This window comes from Schistocerca serialis, chromosome 7, assembly GCF_023864345.2.
Source record: "Schistocerca serialis cubense isolate TAMUIC-IGC-003099 chromosome 7, iqSchSeri2.2, whole genome shotgun sequence".
Lineage (NCBI taxonomy): Eukaryota > Metazoa > Arthropoda > Insecta > Orthoptera > Acrididae > Schistocerca > Schistocerca serialis.
The window spans coordinates 160,945,867-160,970,762 of NC_064644.1; the positions used below are offsets into that span (position 1 = coordinate 160,945,867).

The 24,896-nt window shown below is 38.1% G+C and overlaps 1 protein-coding gene across 1 annotated transcript in view; it reads left to right on the forward strand.

Annotated features, from left to right (window-relative positions):
* Positions 1 to 24,896, forward strand: part of LOC126412870 (fat-like cadherin-related tumor suppressor homolog) — an 894,730-nt gene that overhangs the window by 855,279 nt on the left and 14,555 nt on the right. Inside the window, exons 30-39 of the mRNA XM_050082746.1 lie at positions 2,663 to 2,923; positions 9,996 to 10,172; positions 10,602 to 10,841; positions 10,938 to 11,324; positions 11,420 to 11,634; positions 13,095 to 13,232; positions 13,354 to 13,497; positions 13,588 to 13,839; positions 13,922 to 14,765; positions 24,183 to 24,529. Coding sequence (XP_049938703.1) covers positions 2,663 to 2,923; positions 9,996 to 10,172; positions 10,602 to 10,841; positions 10,938 to 11,324; positions 11,420 to 11,634; positions 13,095 to 13,232; positions 13,354 to 13,497; positions 13,588 to 13,839; positions 13,922 to 14,765; positions 24,183 to 24,529 — 3,005 coding nt within the window. The remainder of the gene's footprint in view (positions 1 to 2,662; positions 2,924 to 9,995; positions 10,173 to 10,601; positions 10,842 to 10,937; positions 11,325 to 11,419; positions 11,635 to 13,094; positions 13,233 to 13,353; positions 13,498 to 13,587; positions 13,840 to 13,921; positions 14,766 to 24,182; positions 24,530 to 24,896) is intronic.

Sequence of the window (24,896 nt, forward strand, 5' to 3'; positions counted from 1 at the left end):
ATGACAGTAGTTAAAATGCAGTTACTGTTGATAGTGGGGATGGAGCCATCATAGAGGTGGAGTTCAACATCCGAGAAGGTGGCACATTGGGCTGAGGAGAATGGGGGAGTAGAGATAGGGTGTCTTGGCTCTTTGTCCAGATCATGAAAATTTCATTGGTGAACCTAAACCTTCACTGACAATAACATCTTCTTTGAAGGCATCACCTACAAACAAATCCATGGTACAGTCATGAGTACCCACATGGCACCCCTCACATGGTTCAGATTCATCGATGACATTTTCATGACCTGGACTGAGGGTGAGGATACCCTATTCACATTCCTTGAGAACATCAACACTTACTCAATTTGATTCACCCGGTCTTCCTCAAACCAACAAGGCACCTTCCTTAATGTTGATCTCCACCTCACAGATGGCTACATTAGCACTTCTGTCCACTTCAGCCTCCAGGAAGACCCTTCTATACCGACTAACCATCTGTGTTCATCACATCTGCAGTGGTGAGCCGTCCCTCTCCAAATATGCTGAGGGTCCAAGGACTTCATAGCCTGAAAAAAACCTACCCAACTCGCCCAGAAACAGATTTCCTGCACTTTGTGTCACCAATTACCTACCCTTCCCCCTGACCAGCTACAAAGAAATCTCTCTCTCTCTCTCTCTCTCTCTCTCTCTCTCTCTCTCTCTCTCTCTCTCTCTCTCTCTCTCTCTCTCTCTCTCTCTTTCCAGTCCTTAGTGACACAGTACCGCCAAGGAGGTGAGCAACTGAACATTTTCTGTGACAGGGATTCAGCTACCTCTCGTCGGTTTCCTGAAATGAGAACTACCTTACTCTCTATCCTACCCACTCTTCTGACAGTGTTGTTCTACTCCCCACCCAACCTTGGCAATATTCTTGACTGCCCCATTCCACCTATGCTACCAATACCTTTTCCCCACAGAGCACATCACTGTAAAAGACCTTGATAAAAGATGTGTCCCAAACACCTTCCCTCTTTATGAACTCCATTCCTGTCACTGGCATCTCTTACCTGATCAAAGGCAAGGCCACCTGTGAAAACAGCCATGAGGTCTGCCAACTTCACAGCAAGCAGTAAAGCATTCTATCCAGTCATGACCTCTAACTTCCTGGCAAATTAAAAGTGTGTGCCAGACCAAGACTTAAACTTGGGAACTTTGCCTTTCGTGGGCAAGTGCTCTACCAACTGAGTTACCCAAGCATGACTCACGCCCCGTCCTCACAGCTTTACTTCTGTCAGTACCTCGTCTCTTACCTTCCAAACTTTACAGAAGCTCTCCTGCGAACCTTGCAGAACTAGCACTCCTGAAAGAAAGGCTATTGCGGAGACATGGCTTAGCCACAGCCTGTGGGATGTTTCCAGAATGAGAATTTCACTCTGCAGCGGAGTGTGCGCTGATATGAAACTTCCTGGCAGATTAAAACTGTGTGCCAGACCGAGACTCAAACTCGGAACCTTTGCCTTTCATGGGCAAGTGCTCTACCAAATGAGCTACCCAAGCATGACTCATGCACCGTCCTCACAGCTTCATTCTGGAAACATCCCCCCAGGCTGTGGCTAAGCCATGTCTCCACAATATCCTTTCTTTCAGGAGTGCTAGATCTGCAAGGTTCGCAGGAGAGCTTCTGTAAAGTTTGGAAGGTAGGAGACGAAATACTGGAAGAAGTAAAACTGTGAGGACGGGGCGTGAGTCATGCTTGGGTAGCTCAGTTGGTAGAGCACTTGCCCGCGAAAGGCAAAGGTCTCGTGTTTGAGTCTCGGTCCGGCACACAGTTTTAATCTGCCAGGAAGTTTCATATCAGCGCACACTCCGCTGCAGAGTGAAAATCTCATTCTAACAAGCTGTCCATCTGCATGAATGACCACTGCCAAACTGTTCCCAAGATGTATGAATGACCACAGCCATACTGTTGCCAAGAGACAGTTTGACTAAGTAGTTGCTGAGAGTGCCACCCAACACTGTGTGCTTCACTTCAGCACCTGCTTCACAACTCTCCTCCCTGTTTCCACTCCAGTCTCACATACATGTGTTATCCCTGCCCTCCCCTACTGCTCACCATCCCTTACCACACCTTTCTATAGTGCCACAATCCAACCCAGCTAAGAGCCTACTCAGTGTGTGGGGCTTCAGCACCTGGAGACAACAGTGGCCAGTTTTTTGGTGTGTGTTTGTTTGTGTGTGTGTGTGTGTGTGTGTGTGTGTGTGTGTGTGTGTGTGTGTCTGTATATGCGTGTTTTTTCCACATCTGAGAATAGCTTAGAGTACTTTTAAATTCTTTAGATATGCCTGACCACTGCCCGATGTCACCTCTATTTGGTGAGTAGCAGTCTATTCTTTTTCATAATGTAGATGAGAATAACTGTTATTTATCCTTTGCAGTTGATTTTATTTTATTTTGATTGCAAAAGGTGAGTAGTAATTAGTTTTAACTGCAAGGAAAACAATATGAGAATAACTGTTACTTATCCTTCGCAGTTGGTTTTATTTTATTTTGATTGCTAAAGGTGAGTAATAATTAGTTTTAACTGCAAGGAAAACAATATTGGACTACAAGCTGAGGAAGAACACCTAGGAATATTGTCAATGTGGTTATATATAAGGAAAAAAGGTTAAAATCAATATGTGGATGCTTTTATTGCAGTGAACGAAGATGCATTACCAGGCACCGTTGTAGTGCAGCTTAGTACAGAGGACAAAGATGCTGATCTATCGACACCTGTGGATTTCTACATTACCAGCGGTGATGCACGATCCCAGTTCCAGATACGCCAAACGGGTGAAGTTTATGTTGCAAAGCCTCTTGACAGAGAGACAGTCAGTAGCTATTTGCTGGATGTTACAGCAACTGATGGAAAGTACATTGCAAAAACAAAAGTCACTGTTGACATATTAGATGCAAATGGTAAATATGTTTCCATAGTTATTGCTAACTCAAAATTAGTGCATGTGCTGTTTACATGGAGAAACAAAATGTGACAGTGAAACTGATCTACATCTACACACACAATCTTCAGACAACTGTGAAGTGCATGCTAGAGGGTACTTAGCATTGTACTGCATATTAGGGTTTCTTCCCATTCCATTCACATTTGGAGCACAGGAAGAACTGCATGAATGTGTCTGTGCTTGTGGTAATTAGTTTAATCTTGTCTTTGCAACCCCTATGGGGCCAGTACATAAGAGGCTGTTGTGTATTCCTAGGTTCATCACTCTATACTGATTCTTGAAACTTTTCAGTTAGGCTGTCAAGGGATAGTTGATAATTCTATTTCAGATGTCAACCAGTTCAGGCTTTTCAGCACTTCCACGACACTCTTCCATTGATTAAACGGGTTCCATTTGTGCTGTCCTTTGTTTCCATTCAGTATCTCCTCTTAGAGTTATTAAATATTTTGTAGGACAGGATTTACCAAATGAAAAGCAAGTGTTTACAGTTCACCTTGTTTTTGGACAGCATTGAGAAAACTATTCAGTTTTTGATGCAGAGCTTTTCTTCATGCTACTGGAATTTCAGTATTATTATTATTATTATTATTATTATTTACTGTAATAGCCAATCTCAGAGTCAGGCCATTACTTGCTTGCCTCAAATTCATATGTTCCTTTGGAAAATTCTATTTCCTCCATTCCACACTGCAATCATGACTCGTAAGTCCATCCAGGTTGAGTGTTACTTGAGCATTTGCAATGTTCCTTCAGTACATTCCATTGCAGCTTTTCCGTGCAGGCTCCATCTGGGCAGTTTGCAACACAGTGGTTGAATGTGTTTGTTCTGTCAGTAACAGTTAACAGGGGTAGCTTGCTGAGTGCAGAGTTGTTTCACTGTGCAAGCAGTGCCACAGTTTGAGTGCAGAAGTGGTGACACATATACAGCTCCAGATGTGATAGAATTCTTATAGTCGCACTTTATGCAAATGTGATATAAAGTACAAAATTGAAGTATAGAAATTTTCATTCAGTTTTCTGTTTATTATATGTGGCTGTCATGAAAAGATAATTATTTGTTGGACATTTGTTTGTAAATATTGAAAGTAAGGAAATTGCTTGGCGTCATACTTGTGTCATACAGTGTGTGTTGAAGTGACTATGGGTAACTGAGAAAATATCTAGAGCAAAGGAATCCAACAGTAAGCTTATGAATTCACAGATAAAGTGTTACAGTAATGCAAACTAATTTTCTGGTTACATGTCCCTGCCTTTAAGGAAACTATTAAGTAACAAGCTTTCAGGTGAACTGCCAAATGCCAGTAACTTGCTGCCACGATGTTTCTGCACAGTCTCTCCTGGCAGTCTTTAGGCATACACTAGCAAAAATACACTGAGTTCTCCTGCCTAAAACAATGCTAGCGCATGCATGGTGTCTGCAGTTGTCATTGCATTCGCATTGCTACAGCACATGCATGTCTGCTACAGGTTTGTGCACCACTGTGAGCATTGCCCATCTTCAATGACAAAATTAGCAAACTACGCTGGCTGTAAATTAGTGAATTATGCTGGCTGTGTGGTCTTTTATAACAGGACTCCATGTATTATTTAACTGGTAACTGCCATCCCACTTGATAAAGTCCTCAAACAGTCATACTTCCACTGTCTCATTAATAATAGAGGTCCAAAAGTTTGAAGTGTGGAGATTTTTGATGGAGGACAGAATATCACTTTAAACTTATGTTTCCTTAATACTCTACCTATATTCACAGAAACATTTCCAGTGAATGGCAAGTAAGCTCTCATCCTGAAGGCCTTATCCTTTTCATTGTGTGCTATTTGTTTGCTTGTAGTGGTCTCTGTATCTGCCGAGATGAATGTCGATTTTTGAAGAATACAATTTGGAGATGTTCTAGTTCCACTTGCAATTTGCTGGGATCTGAAATGGTACGGGTTCAGTGAATCCAAGTCTTCAGAATGCTCATGGTTTGTGCCATATGTTGCCTGTAAATCTGAATCTGTATGAGTGTGTTTCGAAATACCAAAAGCCCAAGTGTACCATCATGCTAAGCCTTCTAAAAACAGCAAGCAATCTTCTTCCTTTATGTCTCCTTATTTTATGTTTTAATTTATGGAGTTTAGAAGTAGAAGGAATTCTTGGAGTTTGTTCAAGCCATGAGGTCAAACTATAAAAGTTTTATCACCATATCACCCAAATCCTACTGAGTTGAGTGCCTGTCCTCAAAATCTTCCATAAAAATGTTGGCCACCAGAGAATACAAAGGCCTCCCCATGGCCTGTTGGACCTGCAACACTGATAACTCAGAGCCAAGTGTTAATGAGAAATAGTATAGTAATAATTTCACAATATTGGTTTTCATTAGGAACTTACAGGATCTCAGCTAATGTGTTACATATAATGAATCAGATGTCAATTTTAAATTTAATGTTTCTTTACATACATTTTTCTCATCTTTAAGAGATATTTGTCAATGAAAAGTATAAAATGTGGTTTCAATAGAACATCCAAGAAACCATAGACTACAGTAAGAACTAAAATATCATGAAGCAAAAAAAGAAAATGATAATACAGGACTAGTTCCCAAGGTTAATAATCTTAAAAGCAAAATTAAAATAATATGAAGGCTAGTGCAGCTATTTATAAAGAGCATAATTAACAATCTTAAAAGCAGAAATGCATACAAAATTTGAAAGGCTAGTTCTCATCAGGTAGGAGTGCTACTCATTCATAAATATCAGATGTACTTCCTAAGAGATATCAGGTGGCATTTTGCAATGTTTAGGAAAATAAAACTTATTTTCTCATTACGGTGTGTAAGCGGAGTATGCCTAAACAAAAGATGCTGTTGGGATGTTTTATGCAATACCTAGTGTCACTAGGAAAGATATTATTATAATTATATGGACAAAGTGCTGTCTAAATTGTAATTTTATGTATTTGACTAATAGAGCACATTGTTTTCATCTGGTGCTATATCTAGTTTAAGGATATTTTTATTGATAGTGATAGAAAAATGTTAAGAATCTAAATCTAGAGTTACATGGTTATTCTGGAATACACATGTAGGTGTTTGATAGAAGGTACAGAAAATCACTTTCAGACAGTTTCTATACTTTTCCACTCTCAGATAGTGTGTGGGAAAAATCGACACCTAAATCTACCAGTCTGAGCTCTGATTTTTCTTATTTTGTCACAATGGTAATTTCTCCCTTTGTTGGTAGCAGTCAGCAAAATGCCATTCATAGGAGAAAGCTGGTGATTGTAATTTTGAAGAAGGTCTCTCTGGAATGAAAAACACATTTGTTTTAATAATAAACATCCCAACTCTCTTAGCATATCCGTGACACTCTCTCACCTATTTCATGATAAAAGTCTTTGCTATCCTCTGTCAATCTTATTTTATAAGAACTCAAGAAGAGGATAGACACATGCTTCACTCTTTTACAACAGCAGAAGTGATTCAGTGAGGTAAATGTTTCATGTAAGTGAAACTATGAGGGTCACTCCAAAAGAAATGCACACTATGTTTGTAAAAATACAGTTTTCATTCTGCTTGTGTGAAAGTTTTACAGTGTATAGATACATCCTTCCCACTTGTTTTCAAATTTAGTTCAACCTGTTCCCGTGAGTGGCGCCGTCACAGCATGTCTTCAAGATGGCTGCTACACTTGACATTCATCAGAAGCAACGTGCTGTCATAGAATTCCTGTGCTGTGAAAACGAGACAGTGGGAAACATCCACAAGAGGTTGAAAAAGGTGTATGGAGATGCTGCTGTCAATCGCAGTACACTTAGTCGGTGGGCAAGCAGGTTACATGATAAAAGCGGGCATGGCAATATTGAAGATTGTCCTCACAGCAGCAGGCCTCGTACTGCACACACGCCGGACAATGTGCAGAGAGTTAACGAATTGGTGACTGCTGACAGACACATCACAGTGAACGAATTGCCACGCTACATTGGGATAGGGGAAGGAAGTGTTTGCAGAATACTGAAAGTGTTGGCGTTAAAAAAGGTTTGTGCCAGGTGGGTTCCCAGGATTTTGACAGTGGCTCACAAAGAAACAAGAAAAACTGTATGCAACGAACTTTTGGAAAAGTACGAGAATGGTGGAGATGAATTTCTTGGAAGAATTGTGACAGGTGATGAAACATGGTTCCATCATTTTTCACCAGAGATGAAGAGGCGATCAATGGAGTGGCATCGTGCAAATTCACCCAAGAAAAAAAAATTTTAAACCACACCTTCTGCTGGAAAAGTTATGGTTATGGTGTTTTTTGATTCCAAAGGACCCTTGCTTGTGGACATCATGCCAAGTGGAACCACCATAAATTCTGCATATGTGACAACATTGAAGAAACTTCAAACTCGACTGAGTTGTGTTCGACCACATCGGCAAAAGCAGGATGTTTTGCTGTTGCACAACAATGCACGGCAACATGTCAGTCAAAAAACCATGGAAACAATCACAAAACTTGGATGGACAACATTGAAACACATGCCTTACAGTCCTGACCTGGCTCCATGTGACTATCATCTCTTTGGGAAATGAAAGACTCTCTTCGTGGAACAAAGTTTGAAGATGATGACTCCCTTGTGCACGCTGCCTAACAGTGGCTCCAACAGGTTGGTCCAGAATTTTACAGTGCGGGTATACAGTGCTGGTTACAAGATGGCATAAGGCAGTTGAGAGGGATGGAAATTATGTGGAGAAATGAAAATATTGTTCCTAAAGGATGTATCTACACACTGTAAAACTTTCAAACATGTGGAATAAAGGATGGATTTTTTTAAAAATAGTGTGCATTTCTTTTGGAGTGACCCTCATAAAACTGAAATAGTCTTATTCAAGAATGATGCTTCTGTAATTATGGTTCTTACTGTAAAATACATATCAGTGAAGTGAAACAGCATTCAACAAATGGTAATAAATTTGTGCCGCACATAGTATTACTTGAAAGGTAAGTGTTATAACGTCAAGTTTAACAAATATATTTCAGAACAACACAACACATATAAGTCACAGAGTAAGTTGACAAGCAAGACATGTGTACACGTTAGCATTCGAATGAGCACTGAGTCCCAGTCTAGTGGCCGCTGCTTGGCTGGCCGCTTAGGTGGCACAGCTGCTGCATGGCTGGCAGACAGCGCCGCACGTAGAGGATGCACGTAATTGCGCGGCGGCGCTTTGAATGATCGGCGAGTCACAACAATAAGGTTAACAGTGACTGGAAACCATGAATAGCACCCTAAACTTCTCCAACTTCCACTTATTACTCTGTTTCCAGCAGCTCCCGGAAGAGTTTCCAAATCACAATTAATCGTTATAGTGCAGAAGCACTGCAGCAAATATGTATGAAAAGACTGAGTGCTGAATCACAGTTTGGGAGGTCTTGATGCTCAGTTCCTATTTGAGCTAGGAACTTGGGGTGAAGAGTTTTTGGCTTAGCTCGGACCAGTGGCCATTTGTATTGCCATTCAAACATTTGTCTTACTGTATCTATGTTACAGTATATTAAGCAAGGTGTGAATGGCAAACCAGAGATTTTGTGCAGAAATTGACCACTCAATTATGTCCCATAAATGTTCAATGAGTGGCCAGATTATTTACTTGAATTCTCCAGAATGCTTTTCAAGCCAATTACAAACAATTGTGGCCTTGGGACATGGCAAATTGTCATCCAGAAGAATTTCATCATTGTTGGAACATAAAGTTTATGAATGACTGCAGATGGTTTCCATTTAGCCAAACATAATCACTTCCAGTCAAAGATGGTTCAGTTGGACCAGAGGACCCAGTATGTTCCATGCAAATGCAACCCACACCATTAAGGAGCAATGACCAGCTTGCATAGTACCTTGTTGACAAACTTGGATCCATAGATTGATGGAGTCTGCACCATACTTGAAACCCTTGGCCAGCTCATGGTTTTCCTATCATCTAGGATCCAACTGATATGGTCACAAGCCCAGGAGAGATGCTGCAGGTGATGTCATGCCATTAGCAAAGGCATTTATGTCGATCATCCACTGCCATAACCCATTACCACCAAATTTTGCCACACTGTCCTAGAAGATATATTCGTTGTACGTCGCATATTGATTTCTGCAGTTATTTCACACAATGTTGCTTGTCTGTTAGCACGGATAGCTCTACAAGTGCTGCTACTCTCCACTGTTAAGTGACGGCCATCAGCCATAGCTCTGTCCGTAGTGAGAGATAATTCCTGAAATTTGCTATTCTCAACACAATTGAAATTTGCTATTCTCAGCACATTCAAAATTTGCTATTCTCAGCATGCTCCTAACACAGTGTATCTCAGAATTTTTAATTCTCTAATGATTTCTGAAATGGAATGTCCCATGTGTGTAGCTCCACTACCTTTCTGGTTCAGTGTCTGTTAATTCCTGTTGTGTGGTCATAATCACATTGGAAACCTTGTCACATGAATCACCCCACTAAAAATGACAGCTTTGGCAATGAACTGCCCCTTTTATACCGTATGTACATGGTACTTCCACCAATTGTATGTGTGCATATCACTGTCCTTTGACTTTTGTCTCCTCAGTGTAATTGTGAATTATGCTGTAAGTATATGTCATCATTATTGAGATTTCAAACAACGGAAAATCCAGGATTGAGATTTCTGTTACACAAGGTGGAAGACAGCTTATCATCCAGCAAAACAGGAACAACTGAAAAAAGACAGGCAGACAGACACACACACACACAAATTGCTATAACTTCTTCGCAAAGAATGAAGGGATAGGAAATATGAAGAAAAATCAGATTTTCATTTCAAAAAGCCACTCCAGATTTTTAGTATAGACACAAAAAAACAAGAGGGCAATAGATGTATTAAATAATTTTTTGGATAAAAGCACCCATGACAGTGAGAGTGCTTTTGATTATTCCTTTTTCAGAGTCTGGTAAATAGACATTTATTTTCTGTGTGAAACAGTTGTTTTTCATTTGAAATTTGCCACAATTATTTACAATATGTACTTCATAAACATAACTTTTCAGATAATCCTCCTTACTGCTTGCGGTACCGATACCATGAGATTCTTTCTGAAGGTGTGCATCCAGGTAGTTATGTTCTTACAGTGCTAGCCACTGACATAGATGAAGAACCAAATGCAAATCTGCGATATTATCTGACTGGAGATGGTTCAGACAAGTTTTCACTTGACAAAGCAGGAGGTAAATATCAAATGTGTAACTGTTTGTTTGACAAATTGATACTGTATATTGATCTATGTAGATGTCAGAAATGCAAGCAGTTTATTTTTCCATACATTATTTTAAAAATGAAAGTTTTCAATAAAAGGACTGTTCTTTTATATGCTGCCACCAGCCAAATTGTTGTTTCATTTATTTCTTTCACATATCACATTCTCACACTTCATATTTTTAACGAAAACTGATATTATTTTAACATTCCAGTTTTCCATTTTCAAAATTTAAGTTTTTTCTATATTAAAGTGCATTCTTAAAAATTGTGTTACTAGGTAAACAGAAAATTTGGTATATAATAAAATCTTTTTTCTGTTTTTGAAAACTTATTTTTCCATTATTCAACTTTATTTAAATATCAGAGTTCAATGATTTTCACTACTCTTGTCTCTACAGGTCACCTCAAAACTGCCCAACCCTTAGATCGTGAGGAGCAATCAAAATTTCAATTAACTGCACATGTACAAGATCGGGACCATCCTGACTGGCAGTGTTCTTCTCAGCTGGAAATAATTATATCTGATCTCAATGACAATCCTCCTGAATTCTCCATGGAATCTTACAGTGCAACTCTACCTGAAGATGTTGAGGTTGGCTCTCTTGTAACAAAAGTACATGCAACAGACAGGGACATAGGTAAGCAGATATATTAGGTCATTGAAGCTAGCATCATATTTGTTTGATATTTGGTACAAACTGTGTGGGTAACACCTGACTATTAAATCATTTCAGGTATAAATCGGAAAATAAGGTACTCATTTGTAGATTCAGCAGATGGTCATTTCAAAATTGCCTCTGATAGTGGAATTGTGACCTTAGCAAAACCTCTAGATCGTGAAACTAGGGCAATGTACAACTTGTCTGTAAGAGCCACTGACCAAGGAACACCGCAACTCTCAAAAGTGGCTCTTCTCAATGTTCATGTACTTGATATTAATGATAATCCTCCTGAATTTGCATCCAAGTATTATTATGCTGTTGTTCCTGAAATTGATGCAGTTGGAACTGAAATAGTAAGAGTTTTAGCAACATCAAAAGACACAGGAGTTAATGCAGAGATAACTTACTCTATTGTTGGTGGAAATGAACATAAGAAATTTGAAATACATCCAAAAACAGGCACGTAAACATTTATTACAATTTTTTCAGTTATTTCTTGTTGTAAGTATTGCAGATGTTTTAAAAGTAATACTGTCCATGACTCTAAATTTTAGGAGTTATAACTATAGCTGAGCAGCTTGATTATGAGAGAGCCAAAGATTATTTCTTGACTATTCAAGCTATCGATGGAGGTGTACCACCATTAAGCAACCATGCAACTGTTAACATCTCAGTCTTAGACAGCAATGACAATGCTCCAATCTTCAGTCAAGCATCTTTCAGTGCAAGAATCAGAGAGGATGCTCAGATTGGTGACAAAATTTTGCAGGTAAATTTAAATAGTCATGTTACACATTTCCACTCATATTTTACAATTTTGTGACTTTTATAAGATGTAGGTTCAGTCTCTAGACTATTTAACAAATGTTTGTCACTTAGAATGTTATGCTAAGTAGTTATTATGCCATTAACAACATTTAAATAAAGATAATTGATGTATCCAACAGAAATGTATCTGAAACACAGTTTCATTAGCTTTGATATCTACCATTGTTGAAAAAGTGCTGTTTATACATCTTCAGCAGTTGTCCAAAACATTACTTAATGTATCAGTCACAGCCAGATGCACACGTGTAACCAAATAATCAGTCTCAGAGTAGAGCCTAACAAAGACTGCAACATGTAACAATATCTGATACATGAAATACAGGTTCGGCAGGATACTTGGCTACCGTACATTAAATGTGCTGATGGGTGCTGTTGTGACAGTGTTCTCATAAATAGTGAGTCTGTTCAGCAAGAGCAATGAGCTGTCTTGATTAAAAAGAAATCTACTGTTGGGATCCCATTTTGCACAGTTGTCTCATCTTTTTTGCTGATGGACTTGAGTGTCAGAAGTAGGGCTTGAATAAGAACTGGTAGTTAAGCAGTATGCATCCATAGTTAAATCCCTGAAAAGTAACTTAGATTATCAGAAGAGGGGGTATGATTTCCTCATAAAGCTGTGCCTTTGGTGGTAGGTGGCAGGACTAGCACCAGTGATATAAATTCTCAGCGTATATTGTTGTTGTGAGCCAATGATGAAACATGCGAGGTATCAGTTTATGAATCTAATGTTAGCCACTTATGTAAACAAATCTTCTCCCTTTACCAGATGTAGACAGATATTAGGCACTTCAGGTACTCAGAAACTATGGTGTGGCTACCAGCTTTCAAATAATTAATTATTATTGTGATCATCTCCATTATTCTTCTCGGCGGGAGGAGGTCGTTTTAGCAAGGTTAAGAATTGGACACTGCCGGTTCAGCCATCGCCATCTGCTGACGGCTGCGCCGGCGCCGTTCTGCCCATGTGGGCACTTGCTGACGGTTAGACACATTTTAATGTCCTGTCCTGATCTTAACACACTGCGCCTCGATCTTAACCTGCCTAATACTTTCGATGCCATTTTAGCGGATGACCCTCGAGCAGCTGCTCGTGTTCTTTGTTTTATCAATTTGACACACCTCGCTAAGGACATTTGATGATGTTTTTTAATCCTATGCCTGTCAGTCTGTCTTTTATTGTGTTTTCCCTTTTAGTTGTTGTTGTCAACTTGTGCCTCACGGTGCATTCTTAGAGTAGTCAGGGCGCTAATGACCATTGAAGTTGTGCGCCCGAAAACCACAAAAAAAAAAAAAAAAAAAAAAATCTCCATTATTATCATCAGTGACATCTCCTTGTATGGGAATAATGATTAATACGATTCTGAAGAACACATGTTACAAACAGTCAACTTTTTCTTTCAGGTGACAGCAAGCGATCTTGACAGTGGTGATAATGGAAAGATATCATATTTCATTGAGAGAGGTGATCGACATAGACAATTCTTCATTGATGAAAAGACAGGGTACATCTCTGTAGCAGCACCTCTTGATCGAGAAATGGTAATAAGAAAGCTAATTTCCCAAATATGGATGTATTACATATAGTAATATAGAATTTACCATATTACCTTTCTGCTTATAATAATAACTTTTTATTATATACTTTGCTCACTGCTTGCAGATTTCTAGCTACGTTCTGGAAGTTAATGCAAAAGACAATGGCCTTCCTGTGATGACTAGTTACGTAATGGTGAATGTTGAAATATCTGATGCCAATGATAATCCACCAGTATTTTCCCAGCCTAATTACACAGCTGTTGTGCAGGTACAACATTCTGTTTGCTACAGCTGGTACTTGCAGCAAGACTTATTTTTCGTATTGTTTATGCAATTTCTGTATTTCTACACATTTCAGGAGGATAAACCATTACAATATGCTGTTATTAAATTTTTGGTCACTGATGCTGATGCTGCTCCAAATGCTGCACCATACACGTATGATATACGTTCTGGAAATGAGGGCAATATGTTTGTGTTAGAGCAAGATGGCGTCCTTCGCACTGCTGGTCGTTTCAATCATAAAGTGAAAGACAACTACCTCCTTCATGTACGTGTGTTTGATAATGGAACACCACCTCTTTTCTCAGATACATGGGTTACAATTAAGGTAAGTGCATCATTCATACTTCCAATTTCTGAGGTTTTTGTTGATGACTGTAACAACTTACTATAATTTTCTACAATTGCAGGTTATAGAAGAATCTCAGTACCCTCCATCAATCACACCTCTTGAGGTTTTCATCAACTCCTTTATGGATGAGTTTCCAGGAGGTACAATAGGCCAAATTCATGCCTCAGACCAGGACCAATATGATACCTTATCCTTCAACCTTGTGAAAACGACTTCGAACTCTGGTGTACAGAACCCAACATCACAGCTTTTTGAAATAGAACATAACAATGGGACACTCGTGGCTCTACCTGGTCTAGATGTTGGTGATTACCACATTAATGTATCTGTTACAGATGGAAAGTTTACATCATATGCTACTGTCAGAGTATCTGTCGACCTTGTGTCAGAAGAAATGTTATCAAACGCAGTAATTGTAAGATTCCGTAATGTTAGCCCTTTGGAGTTTGTTTTGAGTCATCGGAGAGGTTTTGTTCGTGCAGTGAGGAATGCACTGAGTGCAAGACTTAAGGATGTTGTAATTATCAGTGTGCAACCATCTGATGAAACTGCATCTAAGAGAAGACGTATAACTCGTCACACTAACCCAAGTTCTGATCTGGACGTGCTGTTTGCTGTTCGCAAATCACAACCAATGAGTCCTGTTACAGGCTTTCATTCATCAAACACTATTCGCAAAGCAATAACTGATCACCTTGAGGAACTAGAATCTTCAGCAAATCTTGTTGTGGAAGAAATAGTAAGAGACAAATGTGTTGCAAACTTTTGCACATATGGAGAGTGTGAAGATCAAATTATATTGGATGCATCCAATCTTACACCCATCTCAACAGATGTTACTAGTTTTGTCTCCCCTCATCATCAGCATAAAGTTCACTGTAATTGCAAAGAAGGATATTCAGGTAAATATGATTTCATATTTTCAATACAAGACTACACTTTAAACTTTGTTTTCATTTCCAGTATACCAATGTTTCATTTACTATTCAGGTTATGAGAGAATTATAAAAAAGCAGTTATTCTGTGAATTTTTTATTCAAGTTATTTAACTAAATGTTAACATAATTAACAAAAGGGTAATGTTGCAAGTATATTTCACTCATAAATACGAAACACTGCCTACAAAATAAGCAGAACGGAAGCAATTTCTCTGTACAAATGGCTTTGATGTCCCATGTAGCCAGTCAGTAGTGTTACTTTTGAATGTATCACAAGTTCATTAATTTGATATTTAGAGTAACATCAAATGTGTTACAGACAAGCAACTGTTAATTTCTTTAAAATAATATTAGTCTCCAAAACTGAAATTTCTAATTGCCGTAACAGAAAAACACAAAATCAATCAGTGGATTGCATTTTGTACAAAGCTTTTTGTAGATGTTCAAGAAGGGATGATTTGATTCATAACTCTGTACTGATAGACATAAAAAGTAATTTAGGTAAACAAATAGTCTGGCTACAGAATTACTTAAAAGACTGTTCGTGCTGTGGTGATGCTCTCACATTATTTCCAGTCACAAATTTTGAGCAAGAGACATGATTAAATAGGTATCTGTAAAAAGCATTTCTGGTATTTCTTTTACCATTTTAATTAAATCTTGCTTTCTAAATGTAATCATTATTTTGCAATTCTATCTTCACAGTTAATTTATCTGTTGTAAAATTTTGGGTAAAATACAAAGTATGGAAAGAGAACTAATCAGAAATCCATGTTGATGAGGTTGTATTGGTTTCTGGAACAGGGAAATAGGACCTAGGTCAAAGGGTTTAGTACATCATCTGCCAGAGTGATACCAAATTAGGAAAATTTGCACCAGGCTATGAACTTCATGGCATTTTTTTTTTTTTTTTTTTTTTTTAATGTGGACCAGAAGAAAAATGTGAGATCAAGGATGTGTGTTGTAGGGGCATATCCTATCTTCTCAGAAAGAGTTATATGAATGGGAGAGGGATCCAGTTGGTATGGGTTATGAAGCAGCCATTGATGTCATCATTAGAAACATATTCTACCATTGGATTACTGTATAGAAGACAGATTCTAGTGTGGAAGTGTTAAGAACTATCAAATTGTAGTTACTGTTGGTTAATGATTGGTTTAAAATGACTCCCAGTTTATATAGATCCCTCAGACAGATGGGAACCAACACACTGGAGTGAAGATGACTAGTGTAATGGATAAGAGAGAAAGTGTTGAGGCTGTGGAGGACTGTATCTTGGTCTTTGGTCCACATTGTGAAGATACCTTCAGTAAATCTGAATCCGATGACTATTTTAAAATGTTATGTTCTTAGGCAGGATTCATCCAAGTGTCGTATCCTCATGAGCATGCCATGTATGTGGCCACAGGAAGTGCTGTGGATCAGTTTGTGTGTTTTCCCTCCAAACACAGATGTGGGTGAGGATATAATTTTTCACACAAGTAAGAAAAGAAATGCTGGGGTTAGTGTGGCAGGACACTGGGATAGGTAGTGTTTGATAGCGACAAGGTGCTCGACTCAGGGATGTTGGTGGATGATGTGTTGTCAGCAGGCGTAGGCAGAAAACCTGGTGTTAAAGAGGTTGTAACTATAGAGAGGAGATGGAAGAAGTTGTTGTCATCTTTAATGTTGAAAGATAGCCTGTTAGAAGCGGGTTGGTATCGTTGTTTGATGGATACAGACATCCTTTCAGAGACAGAATAATAACTTGTTACAGTGACACATCTAGGATGGTTAGATGTGTGAATTTTGGGAAGCATGAGGAGTTGGGTACATAGGCAGTGAGGAAAAAGTGGATTCCAATTATAGGCTCTGGGATTGTTAGATCCATTGCAGAACATGGGAAAGATGCTGAAAAACCTGACCTGGCACTCATGAAGATTGATGCTAATATCACACGAAAGCCTACTTGCAAAATTTCAGGAACCAATATTACATGAGGAATCTAGGGATTTGTGTAGCCCCCCAAGTATCACTCCCATAGTGACCATGAAGACAAAATTAGATTCATTACAGTGTGTGCATTGGCATTTACCCAATCATGTGCTCCATACATGATTGGAACAGGAAGAAGTCCTAACACATGTTACTCTGCCGTACACATCACAGTGGTTTGCAGAGTATAAATGTATATGTAGAGTTAGATAATTATTTGTTTGTATGCAGGCAATGTGTGAAGCCTTCAATGACTACTGTAGTAGAATGTTGTCAAATGATCTTTCACAAAACCCAAAAAAATTCTGGTCGTATGTAAAGGCTGTGAGTGGCACCAAAGTTAGTGTCCAGTCCCTAGAGAATTGAGACAGGAACTGAAATTTAAGATAGCAAAGCATAATTTAAAATGCTTATTATGTCTTCAAATGTTTTTTTACAGAGGAAAACCCAAGAGAGTTGCCCCAATGTAACCCTCAAGATGAGTGAAATAAGTATTAGTGTGAATGGTGTTGAGAAACAGGAGAAATCATTAAAACTGAATAAAGTGCCAGGCCCAGAAGGAATCACTATCAGATTCAGTACTGAATTTGCAGCTGAGTTAGCCCCCCTTCTAACTATAATCTATCATAGATCTCTCAAACAAAAAACTGTGCCCAGTAGTTGGAAGAAAGCACAGGTCAGACCCTTCTGCAACGAGGGTAGTAGAAGTGATCCACAAAACTACCATCCGATATCCTTTACATCGATTTGTTGTGGAATCTCAGAAAATATTCTGAGCTCAAACATAATGTCATATCTTGAACATAAGACCTTCTCCATGCCATGCAGCAGCATGGATTCTGAAAATACTGATCATTTGAAACCCAAACATCAATCATTTGAAAACCAATTCACACTTTTGTCACATGACGGACTGAAAGATTTGCATCCAGGTAGTCAGGTAGATGCAGTATTTCTTGATTTTGGAAAAGCATTTGACTTGGTACCACACCAATGCTAATTGCCAAAAGTTTGATCAATGGGGTATCAAGCGAAATTTTTAACTGGACTGAGAACTTTTTGGTTTGGATGATGCAACATGTTATCCTAGGTGGAGAGTCATTGTCAGATGTAGAAGTAACTTCGTGTTTGCCACAGGGAACTGTATTGGAACCCTTGCTATTCATGTTGTATATTAATCACCTTGTGGACAATATTAATACTGGAATTTCCTGGCAGATTAAATCTGTGTGCCGGACCGAGACTCGAACTCGGGATCTTTGCCTTTCATGTGCAAGTGCTCTACTGTCTGAGCTACCCAAGCACAACTCACAACCCGTCCTCAAAGCTTTAATTCTGCTAGTACTTCGTCTTCTACCTTCTAAACTTCATAGAAGCTGACCTACAGACATTACAGAACTATCACTCCTGGAAGAAAGGATATTGTGGAGACATGAGAAGCCACAGCCTGGGGTATGTTTCCAGAATGAAAATGGAATATTAATAGTGTGGACAATATTAATAGTAACCTCAGACTTATTCAGATCTTGATAAGATTTAAAAGTGGTGCAAAGATTGACAACTTGTGTCAAATGTTCAGAAATGTAAAACTGTGCACATCACAAAATAAAATGTAGTACTCTATGGCTATAAAAATCAGTGAGTCACAGTTGGAAATGGCCAACTCATACAAATACCTTAGTAAGACTTTGTAGTGATATGAAATGGAATGGTCGCATAGGCTCAGTCATGGGTAAAGCACGAGCTAGACTTTGGTTTATGGTAGAATACTGGGGAAGAGCAATCAGTCTACAAAGGAGATTGCTCATAAATCACTCGCGCGTCAGGTTCTAGAAAACTGCACAAGAGTGTGGGACTCGTACCAAATAGGACTAACAGGGGTATTGAAAGTATACAGAGGATGACAGCATGAATGGTCACAGGTTTGTTTGATCCATGGGAGACTGTCGCAGAGATAGTGAAGGAACTGAATTGGATGTCTGTTGAAGATAGACATAAATTATCCTGAGAAAATCTACTAACAACATTTCAAGAACCAGCTTTAAATGGTGACTTTAGGAATAAACTACTACCCCCTATGTATCGCTCACATAAGGATCGTGAGGAGAAGATTAGAATAATTACAGCATGCACAGAGGCGTTCAAACAATCATTCTTCCTGCACTCCAAATGTGAATGCAACAGGAAGAAACCCTAATAACTGGTAAAGTGGGACGTACCCACTTCCACATCGGTTTGCAGAGTACAGATGCAGAGACAGGTGTAGATATAGGCATTGGAGATTAATCCTTAACTACTCTAGTGAAATGCTCATATGCTAATACTCTAGTGGGGTCTTGGAGTACCACAATAAGTCAAACAAAACTGTAATTTAAAGAAATTTTATTCTGAGTTGCACTTTTATCACTGAATATTATAAACATTTTTACACATTTAAGATATGATTACAAAGAATTTTGGCACACTGAAAATCTGTGATCAGGACAGACAAGTTTTGAGCATTTTTCACACACTATTTTGGTTTTCTTGTCCGCATTTCTTGCACACGTGTAGCATCTTGCTTTCATCATGGGTTCTGGCTCTGAAGATATTTGAGGCAAGAGGGGTACCACCAAGTTTAACAACAATGTCTCTCAGTTCACAAGAAAGGGGTAGGACATCTCGACGTTGTGTATGGAGTTTTATTAAATCCATTCCAAGCCTCTGTAGCAATTCTCTTCTTTTTAAATTATCAGTTTGATCAAGTTGTTTGGTGCACTGAAGTAAAACAGCAGCATTGACTCCTACTGTGTTTAAAATGACATAAAATACAGACAGTGGCCATCTGCGTGTTCTCTGTGATACCGAATAGTTGGCACACATTTGGTCCACTGTGTCCACTCCTCTTTTTGTGGCATTGTAATCAATCATCATTTCAGGTTTTCTCTTTTGAGTACTAATTTTCTGATCATGGAGCGTAGATGAAAGCAACACAACAGCTCGACCTTTCCAAGGAACATAAGAAGGAATTGTCTTTCCTTCATTATGCCCAAATAATGCAGATCTACTGAGCACTTTCTGTTTGGTTTGAATTCTTCTGGGACCTCCAGTTTATTTAGCTTTAGAGTGCCTATGACAGTCAACTTTTTGATTTCCAGTTGATCACAGAGTTCAAGTGACATGAACCAACTGTCTGCTGTCACATTTATATTGCTTCCCTCAATTGGTGTTATTAATTTCAAAACATCTTGTGTTGGAATTTATAATTGCATAAATTAGAATGTTCGTGAATCATAAAGGCACATAACTTTGAGGCCATATTTAGCTGACTTCTCAGGCATATACATGTGAAATTTGCACCTCCCATGAAAGGGTACTAACATTTCATCGATTGTCACATTCGCTCCTGGAATATAATACTTTCAACATTTGTCTATAAAGAGTTCCCAGATATCTCTAATAGTTGTAAGTCTGTCATCAGCCTTCCTAGCATCTCTTGTAGTAGCACAATATAAATGCAAACAAGACAAAATGAATAAAAATCTATGAATGCTCATAGTGGCTTGAAACACTTCACGACCAGTTCATTAGCAAAATGTCCACCAACATTTTCGTGATTAGATTTCATTACTCAAGATAAATAAAGCAGACCTAGAAATGCTCTCAGCTCTATTATATCTAGCAGCTTTATGAATGCTGGTTGAGGAGCTCTGTATTTGTTTGACGTGTCATATATCTTGATGTTTGTATTGGTGAGTATTAGTTGTAATAAATCTTCAGTAATGAACAATTCCCAAGCAGATAATATGCCAGTCGAATCAAGTGTTTTTGCTTCATGTCTAGCACCTGGAAGGTGACTAACTATATTGTGAGCACAGATAGGAGTTGTAGGAGGAGCTTCTTTTGACCGTTTGTAGCACTGCTTTTTTCCAAAAAAATATTTGTTAGCGGGCCTAATACACGCCATTTCATCTGATTCTTCACAACTACTTTCTGATGTAACTTCAGAGGTGGAAGCATGATTACTTAGTATAAAGTCATCCTCATCTGCTATGCTCTCCTCATCAGATTGTCTGCCCTGATAGCTGAGTGGTCAACATGACAGATTGCCATCCGACGGGCCCAGGTTTGATTCCCGGCTGGGTCAGGGATTTTCTCCGCTCAGGGACTGGGTGTTGTGCTGTCTTCATCATCATTTCATGCCCATCTGGCACACAGGTTGCCCAACATGGCATCGAATGTAATAAGACCTGCACCAAGGCAGCCGGACCTGCCCCGCAAGGAGCGTTCTAGCCAATGATGCCAAACGCTCATTTTTATTTTCCTCATCAGATTGCAAAAATACAGGATCATTCACTATTCTTTCCAACTCATCATCTGTTAATGGTTTCAATGATGACATTCTGAAAAATAATGCATACGTACTCACATAACCTTAAAAATTGAAGTTATCATTGAAATTTTGCTATTTTCGAAGTACTCTAAGACTTCAGTCACTTAAAACACTCATTGAGATAATGAAAAACAACTTATGTTAATACTCTGGTGGAGTATTCTGAGACCTCTTTCTCTTTATTTCGCACTGCTATCAACCAATACTCAGCGTTAAACAGCTTCACTTCACTGTGGACTACCAAGAACACAGGCACCATCCGTTGATCCGTTTGCATACAATGTATCATATTCATATTGCCTGGGGTTCTCCAGGACCCCACAATAGCAGTTAAGGGTTAAAGAAAACCTCCGGAATGGCATTTTTGCACAAAGGCCTGTATGTATGGGAAGAAGAAAGTATGAGGCATAATGTTGAGCTCTTCTGTGAGGTATCTAATGTGGTTCATCAAGAAAAAGGGGTTGCCTTTTGCTGCAGATAAGGTGTAAAGTCATTATTTACTTGTGAGACCGTCAGTGGCCATCATTAGCTATCAGTAGGGAAAGGAAAAAATCATTTTGTTTCATGACCAAAGTTGGTGTTATTTTTTGTCGAATTTAGTGTTACTTTTTTGCCAATTTCAGTGCTATTTTTTGCCAAATTTGTTGCTTTTTGGCAAATTTAATGTTATTTTTCTATCAAATTTGGTGTTTCTTTTGCCAAATTCTGTATGTGCATATTTCTTGCCAAATACCTTGTTGTTTTTGTTAAGTTTAGTGCAGTGCCAAATTCTATGGGGTTTTTCTACCAAATTTGGTATTTTTCTTCCCAAACGTGTTCTTTTTACAAAATTTGGTGTTGTTTTTGCCAAATTCATTTTCCCTCCAAATTCAGTTTTTGACAAATTTTATATGTTTTACTAACAAATTTGGTGTTGTTTTTTTACCAAATTTGGAGTTTTTCTGCCATATTCAATGGTGCTTTTTTGCCAATTTTGGTTATATTTTTTGCTGAATTTTGTGGTGTTTTTTTGCCAAATTTGGTGGTGTTTTTGCTTGTTTCAGTGCTACATATATCATCAGATCAAGGTTTGTTATGCAGGAAATGAACTGTTATTTTAAGATCATACACAAACCCCCAGCCTTGAGGAGATTAAAAGCCAAACTGCAGTTTGGACATTCAGTAATTAGTAGTTACAAATTAGTAAATTGCCGTCCTTATTTTTGTAACATTTTTATACACTGCAAAATTACTAATTTTGCAATATGTCATAAAGTCACTGATTTCACATTATTTCATTAACAACCAATAATTTTGTATTATTTTTCACGTTAACATTTTCTCAACATTTTCCTGTCCCTAGCTATCAACCATCAAGCCAGAGAAGACAGGTGAGGTAAATTTGAAAGTGTGGAATTTTTAAAGATTACATGAGGTGATTATTTGGGACAGCAATGGACCACTTGAATGCCAGGAAATGGAATCATGGTATGGAGCAGTGGATACGAGTTGCAGCTTTATCTGTAATTCAGGGATTTTTTGAAAGCTTTTGCCAAATTTCAATAAAAACTGTAATTACAGTTATTGAGAAACAAGGCACTGATTCAACCTAAGTTAGTGTGATTGGAAATGTATATGTCAATTCTGCAGCTTCCGTTATACTTCATCAGATAGTGGTAAATTGTTAAATGATAGGAGACATCAGGAAAGAAATTTCTGTATCACAAAAATAATTACTAGCAGCTCTAGAGAAGGTTTCCAAACCACTAAACTGGGAAAATAGAGGACTATGGGCTAATGGATCATATCTGATTCGCCTTCATTTTGCTGATGAGATTGTTCTATTGGGCTCTGGTGCCAACTTCAACGACTAAGAGGATTATTTAAGTAAAACAGGTTTAAAAATAGGTTGTTATTGGTTAGTAATGTGATGTTTTGTGTGCAGGGGGTAGTTTTTTTTTTTTTTTTTTTTAGCCTGTTGTGGTTGAATTTGTGTGAGACACTGGTGATTAGTATAGGTGTGAAAGTCTGCAGGTTAAGTATTTTAGAGATTTAATTAACAATGGTCATTCGAAAGGAGTTTCATGGTGTCTGTCAGGTGAAATACATTAGAAAGACGGGTCTAGAGTATTTGAGGGGTTCATGTGATAGCTTTTAGGAGAATGCTGCTCCATTTTTTTTGAAAGTGTTGGTTTCACTGTGGGAATCTGGGTACAGGAATTTGAGATACTTTAACTGGACTAACTCTCAGAGGGAGCAGAGGTGATTCAGGTCTGCTCACACCATGCTAATCTGTTTGTGCTGGGCTAGATTGGTGAGGGGCAGGTATTGATGAAATATGAGAGCTAGGAGGTCCTTATGGAAGAAGGTACAACAATGGGGTATGGCAATTTGGGTGAGGGGAGGCAGCATTTCAAGAACAGGAAATGCATTGTGTTTCAGACTAGTTAAAGATTGTTTTCTGAATTGACATAGGTAAAAGGAAAATGAATGTATTATTAGATTTGAAATAGAATGTAGTGTCAACAGTTAGAGAAGATAAGAATTTGAACACTGGGGAACAGACTCTAGAGATGAACACTGAAAACATATATTTAGGAAATAAACACAGATAAAATATCTTTAAGTTCATAAGCTAAGCCACGAAAGTTCTAGTTTTGTTTATATGCTTTCTCACTATTCAGTGCCTCCAGTATGTATCATTGTTTAACTTGATGTAGAATTGCAATCTCTCTCTCTCTCTCTTAAAAAAAATTTTAAAAAAATCAAGAGACCCCTCCCCCAGTTAATGCTTTTCAACACATTACCGTAACATTTTGTAAGTGGAATACACTTGAGATATTTGCTGCTGTAATGGTAACTGAAGACCCAACAACACTTTTTTTACATAACACAGACCATGTGATGCATATTTGCAGTTTTTTAAAGAAACTAAATGCTTTACTAAAATTTTGAAAATGGAAAATATTTTATTTATATTTATAGGTAGAACAAAGTAAAGTAAAATTATTGGATACAACTATACTAATTTTGCTTATGTGTTTTGTCATTTACAGGAGACCGTTGTGAAACTATGATAAATGAATGTGCCAGAGATCCATGCCCAATGTTTAAAGTTTGTATTCCTGATGCTTCTCTTCAAGGTTATTCATGTCAGTGTCCAGAAGGTTTTGCTGGAACAACTTGTGAGATTGATATATCTAAATGTCATGATGAATCTTGCTACATTCCTCGGAATCCTGTGTCCTTTGGAGGCAAGAGCTATGCACAGTACAAAATTGGAAAAAATCTTATAAAGAAAACCTTAGAAGATCAACTCAGCCTCTCTTTAAGAATTAGAACGGTTCAACCAACTGGAAATCTTATGTATGCAGCAGGAAAAATAGACTATAATATACTGGAGGTAAGAATATTCTCTTAACATAAAAATCAAAAGTAAATTAACTGTGCTGTCATTTACTGCAAAGTAAATTTGAAAAATTGAAAATAAATTGAGATCAGGGAAAGAACTGCTATTTTGCAGCATATCACCTATAAAATATTCAAGAAGTCTAAACATTGGGAATATAAAGGAATACTGGATGAGCTTCAGATTTGTGTTCATTATTTACAAATTTTTTGTTCTAAATTGTGAGAATAAAGGTAATAAACAAAAGTAAAACAATAATATTAACACCACATGTGATGGAAGTAGCATATAATAACTGGTTAGAAATATATGGAAAACAGATAGATCAAGATACATATGATGAATATCTAGCTTTCAAAAA